Source organism: Mesoplodon mirus (assembly GCF_964341445.2).
Source record: "Mesoplodon mirus genome assembly, chromosome: 5".
Lineage (NCBI taxonomy): Eukaryota > Metazoa > Chordata > Mammalia > Artiodactyla > Ziphiidae > Mesoplodon > Mesoplodon mirus.
The window spans coordinates 164,910,569-164,917,283 of NC_138980.1; the positions used below are offsets into that span (position 1 = coordinate 164,910,569).

The 6,715-nt window shown below is 51.7% G+C and overlaps 1 protein-coding gene across 3 annotated transcripts; it reads right to left on the minus strand.

The window, feature by feature from the left end:
* Positions 1–1,374: 1,374 nt before the first annotated feature.
* Positions 1,375–6,117, minus strand: LOC309804317 (N-alpha-acetyltransferase 10-like). Of its 3 annotated transcripts, none has more exons than XM_082621665.1 (8): positions 5,999–6,117; positions 5,446–5,544; positions 4,935–4,993; positions 4,492–4,537; positions 4,291–4,406; positions 3,898–3,942; positions 2,541–2,625; positions 1,375–1,907 (listed from the first exon to the last, which is right to left on the minus strand). In XM_082621665.1, exons 1-8 carry the CDS (start codon positions 6,017–6,019, stop codon positions 1,671–1,673), a joined length of 708 nt encoding a protein of 235 aa, XP_082477791.1. In that variant the 5' UTR covers positions 6,020–6,117; the 3' UTR covers positions 1,375–1,670. The 3 variants fall into 3 exon arrangements, with proteins under 3 accessions (XP_082477791.1, XP_082477790.1, XP_082477792.1); XM_082621664.1 differs by having other exon boundaries at positions 3,898–3,945; XM_082621666.1 differs by having other exon boundaries at positions 1,698–1,992.
* Between the last annotated feature and the right edge of the window lie 598 nt (positions 6,118–6,715).

Below are 6,715 nucleotides of genomic sequence, written 5' to 3' on the forward strand. Positions count from 1 at the left end.
TCTGGAGCCTGTGCTCCGCAATAAGAGGCCGCGATAGTGAGAGGCCCGCGCACCGTGATGAGGAGTGGCCCCCACTTGCCGCAACTAGAGAAAGCCCTCGCACAGAAGCGAAGAGCCAACACAGCCATAAATAAATAAATAAATAAATAAATTAAATTAAAAAAAAAAAGAGGGGTCTGGAACATCTTTTAGTACCAGAGTAAGAAATTGCTCTGAAACAAGCAAACAGTCTCAAAGGAACACAGGAGCCAAATGAATGAACTCCCAAAATTCAAAGCTAGAATGACTTCAACAAATAAAGTAGTATTGATTTATAAGCCAAGGTATAAAATAAACATCCGTAAGTCTGTAATAAATGATCTAATAAATATAAGAAAAGAGACAAATCTTCCATGCAGAACAATGCCACAGAATTATTATTCATACTCTGCCCTCTGTCTGAAATTAATATAGCTACAGTTGTTTTCATGTTCCAACTTTTGTCTCCATTCTTTTTCTGCCTTTTGTGCTTTTAACTGAGCATTTAACATGATTTCATTTTATCTTTGTTTTTAGCGTATGTTGTACTCCTTTCCTAATGTTTTAGGTGTTGCCTTCGAGTTTACAGCACACATTGAAAACTAATCCAAGTCCACTTTAAAATAACACTATTCTAATTCACAGGTAAAGCTAGTACCCTATAATGATAAAAGAATCTTAATTTCACCCTCCCAGCCCTTGTATCCTTGCTGTCATTCATTTCACTTCTACACACACACACACACACAGACGGCATACATAATCAAATACATTGCTGTTATAATTTGAACAAACTGTTATCTATTAGATCAATTAATTTAAGGAAAATAGAAGTTTTTATATTTTACTATCACTATTCCTTCTCTGATGCTCTTCCTTTTCTTTATGTAGATCAAAGTTCCTAACCTATATCATTTTTTTCCTTTTGTTAAAAAACTTTTAATGTTTCTCACAAAGCAGTTCTACTGTTCTGTTTAGATATTAGAATTGGAAGATATCAGATCGTATATGGATTTTCAAGTGTGGAGGTGGAATTAACAATCAACCAAGTAGCAACTAACTTATACCATCTAATACCTAATAATTTTCTGCACAAATTTGTTATTTTATTTTGTGACAATATAAAAACTGAAAAATATTATATGTAATATTTGTTTTATATAGTATACCACGTGGCAATTTTGCCACACATCAATGATAATAATTACAATTAACATTATTCATTTTAACAGTCAGATAATGCATACAATTCAAAGAGTAATGAAGGCAAATCAAACTTTTAAATATTCAGAGTTCTTTGTAAAAACAAAATTGAAAATGAAGTTATGAACAAAAGTTAAAACAATATTAAGCACAAAGCACTGTTCCCAATGACAGAAACTAGATACTGTTTTTATTGTTGTTGTTTATAAAGAACTAAACAGTACAATGCATTTAGAAGAAGTACTGCATTCATAATACATAATGTCAGTTTTAAGTAAATAAATGCAAAATATTTGCTTTACCCAGAAAGACTTGAAGAATTTAAACAGGTATGATGTTTTTTTTTTTTTTTAAATTCCCCAAGGCCACTGGGTGAGGTTTATTGTGAAACCTCTCGGGGTGAGGATGGGATGGGCAGGCCAGGGCGGGGAGGGGAGCATGTGCAGGCTCTAGGAGGCTGAGTCAGAGGCCTCTGAGCTGTCCTTGACATCGGTGTTCTCTGTGGTCTCGCTGACCTCACTGAGGTCTTTGCTGTCTCCACCGCTACCCTCCGCAGCCAGGCCCTTTTCCTCACGACAGGCCTCTCCCGAGCTCGGAAGCGAGTTGCCCTTGCCCTCCACCTTGTTCTCGATGGAGCCCAGCACCACGTGCCTGGCCTTCTCCTTCAGCTCCAGGTGCCGCCTCAGCTGCCACCAGGAGCCCGGGGAGAAACGGGAGTAAACAGACGGCACCTAAGTCTCTAGAGCACGAAGGCCCTCTCCTGCCGCCCGTGCCTTGTCCCTTGCTGGCGGCGGGGGGCAAGATGAGAGGCAGCAGAGCCAGGGCAGGAAACAGGACTGAGTCCGACTCCCGGGGGGGAGCCCTGGCACTGTCCCCTCTGGGCCTGTTCCCTCTCCTGTAAAGTGGAGGTGCTCACGGCTCCCTCACGAGGCTGCTGTGGAGCCCTCTGAACGGCCCTGGCCCCTGAGGAGCCTTGGGCAGAACCCTGACTTCTCTTCAGTCCGGTTTTGTCTGGCCCCTGAGCCCTGGAGCCAGCTGCAGCCGTCCCCAGGCCCCGCATCTCTCAGCACGTCCAGGGGCCTCCTCCCTCTCCTCTCACAGCAGCCTCTGGGCAGGACGGGCTTCTTCCTCCTCGGAGAATGGAATCTTGGGCCTATGGCCTTCGTTAAAGCCCTGCCAAGGTCCGGCTCTCCGCCTGCCAGCAACGGAAGCTGAGGTGAAGAGGGCCAGGACTTCCAGCGACACAGCCTCCCACTGTCCCAGGCCGCCCCTGCTCGCCTTGCCTGGGGACTGCAGCCCTGGCCCCGCAGGACTCTTACCTCATCGGCCATCTGGGTGAGATCCCGTTTCATCGCATATGCGTCTTCCCCGTCTGCATAGTATTTGGGCTCCACTTCGCTGATCCTGGGGGCAGCAGGTGGAGAGAAGAGGGCAACCCAAATCGGGGGCAATTCTCCTCAGCCTTCTGGCATCATCTGCCAGTGGGGCAGGGTGTCATTGCCCCCCCAAGGGCTCTTTGGGAGACATTTCCAACATGGTCTTCCCTCTGCTTTCTCCAGCAGTAAGTAGCACCCAGCTCCTTTATTTCCCCCCAGCCCTGGCATCCTGCCACTGCCCCTCGTCCCTAACCTGGCCACCAAGGATCTGTATCTGTGGTTTCCTGTGAACTGAAGCCCTGAATTTGGCAGTCCCCTCCCCTCCCCTCCCAGCCCTGCTCCCTGTCACTTCCTGGGCATGCAGGGCTGGCTCATATGCCTAACAATTGGAAACAGGAAGGGGTGCTGTGGCCTCTGTTCTTGGTGGTCGTTACCAGACAGCGTGGCCCCTACCCCGAGCAGCTCAGGGGCCAAGCCTGTGCTGGGAGGTGTGTGTGCAGACCTGGGCACCCTGCCACTGAAAAGGGAGCCGGTCTGGATGGCCCAAAACGGCCCTGCCAGCCTTAAGACCCTAGAACTGTCAACCACCAGAGGCATTTGCATCCAGGCCAGAGATCCTGCCTCAAATACCCAGCCCGGAGGCCACTTCCCTCCCCAACAGTCCCTCCTCATCCCCCACCAAGCTGAAGCTGACGCTGTCTCAGTGGGCCCTCCACGGACAGCCCACCTCAGCCTCACTTTCCAGCGGCTTTCACCACAATGTACTGGGCAGAGCAGTTCCCTGCTAGGCTCTCTGTCCTGTGCTGGGCACACAGAGACTGCCACATCCCTGAGTGGACCCACTCTCATCCACTAGGACACCCAGGGCTCTAGATCCCTCCGCTGCCCTTGCCACTGGCCCTTCCTGCGCGGACGTGCTCTGGTTTATCCTTTCTTCTGGTCCCGCTTAGATGCTTCTGGGTGCCTAGTCACTCGGTTCTGCTCCTTGGCTTCTGTTCCTGTCCTGGGCCCTGGTCTCTGCTTCCGAGCCTCTTCACCGTGATGCCCTTCCAGCATAGCCGCCACAAGCATCAAGCAAGAAACACCAAGCGTCCTCCGGAAGCACGACATGCCTCAAGCGGACTGCGGCAGGCGGGTGCTCTTGCCCCCAACAGTGCTGTCCACAGCCCGCTCCCCATCTCAGCTAACCCTAGCCGCCCTCACGCCCCTGCCTAGAAGGTAGTTCAGCCCATCTCAGCCTCCTGGATAAGCCAGACCTGGGGACGATCCCACTCCATGAGAAAAATCTAGATCTACTCACTGAAAGTTGAGGGTGTTGGAATAGAGGTGCAGGGCGGCCCGGTTACTGCAAGGGAATAAGGCACTGCTGAGCTATACAGACTAGGCCAGGCAGGGACAGCACGTCCAGGTCCTGTCCCTCCTCCCGGTCCCCCTCCCCACTAAGCCCACTTCCCGATCTTCTCCAAAAACCAAGGCAGCTCAGGATCCACATCGAGGCAGTATCCCCGCTGGTGGTGGTGGGATGAATTGGGAGATGGGGATTGACATACATACATGAATATGTATAAAATAGATAACTGATAAGAACCTGCTGTATAAAAATAAATAGAATAAAATTCAAAAATTCGAAAAACAACCAACAAAACAGACAGTATCCCCCTACCCACCCCCTTCCCTTGGCCCTGGCTTCCACCTCTTCCTGACATGCAGGGAGACGTATTTGGCATTGAAGTTCTCGATCATGGCTCGGGAGGCCTGGTCCATCAGCTTCTGAGCCAGGCCAAGGCGCCGGTGGGAACGCTTCACAGCCTGGTGGGAGAAAGGTGGGACCTCGGGGCGGCTCCAACTAATTTCCGCCCCCGCCCCCACCAGAGCCTGGGTGGGCCCTACGCACCAGCGAGGTGATGTGTCCATGGGGCACGTCGTCCGGGTCCTCTTCCCTAGAGCAAGAAGAAAGGAGAGGGGCTAGGCGTGAACCCCAAAGTGCGTCCAGTCCCGGGACGGGGGAGAGCCAGGACTCTCCAAACCCCAGGCAGCAGCCAAAAGACACGTGCAGCGTCAATGGAATACTGTTCAGTGCTAAACAGAAAGGAGCTCTCAAGCCATGAAAAGACACGGGGGGAGACTTCAATGCATATGACTAAGTGAAAGGTGGTCTGAAATGGCTAATGTGAGAGGAAACTGAACTAAAGGAACAGTGTATTAATTAACAAAACAAAACAAAAAAACCCGACCCAACCCAGGGAGCATCCATCAGACGCGTGCGGTGTCGGTGTCCCTCCTCCCCCCACCCCCAGGTCAGGCACCAGGCTTGTCCCTGCGTCCCTGGTGACTCACATTTTGGCCAGGACATACCCCACAATCTTCCCATTCTCATCCTCAGCGATGTAAGAGAGCTGCGTGACAGGGAGGAAAGAGAAGGCAGAAAACAAGTTCCTGTCAGAGCTGGAGGCACCCTTACAGGACACCTGGCCCCAGCGCCTGCCTGTCGCTCTGCGCATGACAGACAGAAGCCGATCGGGCAGCGAGTTCAGTGACAGCTCCTGACCTCCAGGCCAAGTGGCTTGGTTTTCCCACATCACCCCGTGCCCCCTGTCCTTAACCCAGAAGAAGTGGACAGACGCAGGTGGGAATACTGCCCCTATCTTGGCCCTGTTCTTCGCCCCTTTCAAGGCGCCTCCTATCCATCTCCTGCCACCCCAGCCGGAAACACTCAGGGCCTCATTGACCCACGCGCCCCCCAGACTCTTCACGACCTCGCGCGACCTCGCCGGCTCGTCCCAAGCCGTCCCAGGGTGGAATTTCCTTGGCCTGGTTTCTCTCATCCCCAAATTCAACAGCTGCCCACCTGGGGCCAGGAAAGGCCATGGTAGAAATAGTATTTCATCTGGTAGTTCTCGGGCAGGCACAGGAGGTTGCAGTGCTGCATGTTCATCAGGTCCTCCGGCTGCGGGAGAGGAGGGCAGTGGAATGCAGTCAGGCCGGGGGCTGCGCTGACTAAGTAGGCCTCGGTCGTGTTAGAACCCTGCTCTGTCTCCTCGGCGACCCCCGCCGCCCCACAGGGCTGGGCAGGCGCTGGGACTGTCTCTGCACAGGCCTGGCCCACAGACGCTGTGCAAAAACTGACTGTTCCAGGAATGAACGTTGAGCTCCAGAAAGCTCCCCGACATCATCCACCGCCAACCCGACATCCGGAAAGAAGGGGTTCGCAGCCCCAGCCCTGAGCCCCTGGCTTCCCCGGCCTCCTCTTCCGGTAGATCCAGCCCCACGGGGACGTAGCCCTCACTTTTCCGCGCCGGGAGACCGACCCGGTGCTCGGCAGGGCCCCTCGGGAGCATGCGCACGCGGCCACGGGCCCCGCTCCCACGCAGCGCGGACAGCCTCCGGCCCCGGCCCCTCACCCTCGCATTGCGGATGTTCATAATGGCGGCGGGGCTTGCGGCTCCCAGCCGGTCGTGAACGCGCAGTCAGCTGCCACCGCGCTCTGACGTGCTCTGAAGCGACGCCGCCGGGGCTGCCAGGCCAGGGCTGGGGCTGGGGCTGGGGCTGGGGCGGGAGCGGGAGCGGGGGCTGGGGCTGGAGCTGGAGCTGGGTTCGGAATCGCGGGGACGGCAGCGGAAGAGGCGGCGCGCCAACAGGTATGGGTTTTATGTCTGAGTCATAACTATATAAGAAATCATTTAAATCTGTGGGATAATTAAATTAATACATTGAGAAGTATAGATATACTAAGTCAGCACCAAACACAATCTTATATCTCAGAGTTACAGAAAAGCAATTAGTTTTGCATTTCTTTAGACATAGTCTTACATGACAATGTAGCCAAGGAGAATAACCAAGACACATCAAGGATTATGTTAGATAATCATAATACACAGGCCGCAGAGAAAGTTTTTTTTTTCAAATGAAAATAAGTAAGGTATTATACACATAGTTGAAACATGATTCACAGCTACAGAAACTAAATAATTTACCTGAATATATAATCTTTGTCTTTCTCACCAAGTTCAACAACAAATGAGTGAAACACCTCTGGAAAAGTTTTTGTCATGGAACTACTTCTCTAGTGTTAACATGTGAATCAAAAGGAAGTCATTTTTTAAATCTCTATGGAAATG

Excerpts from the sequence above, each read along its gene's own strand:
- LOC309804317 (XM_082621664.1), bottom strand. The coding sequence starts at position 6,019 with ATGAACATCCGCAATGCGAGG. Across the intron at positions 4,407-4,491 it reads ATGGACACATCACCTCGCTG|GCTGTGAAGCGTTCCCACCG; the intron begins GTGCGTAGGGCC and ends TTCTCCCACCAG. Across the intron at positions 1,908-2,540 it reads TCACCCAGATGGCCGATGAG|CTGAGGCGGCACCTGGAGCT; the intron begins GTAAGAGTCCTG and ends TCCTGGTGGCAG.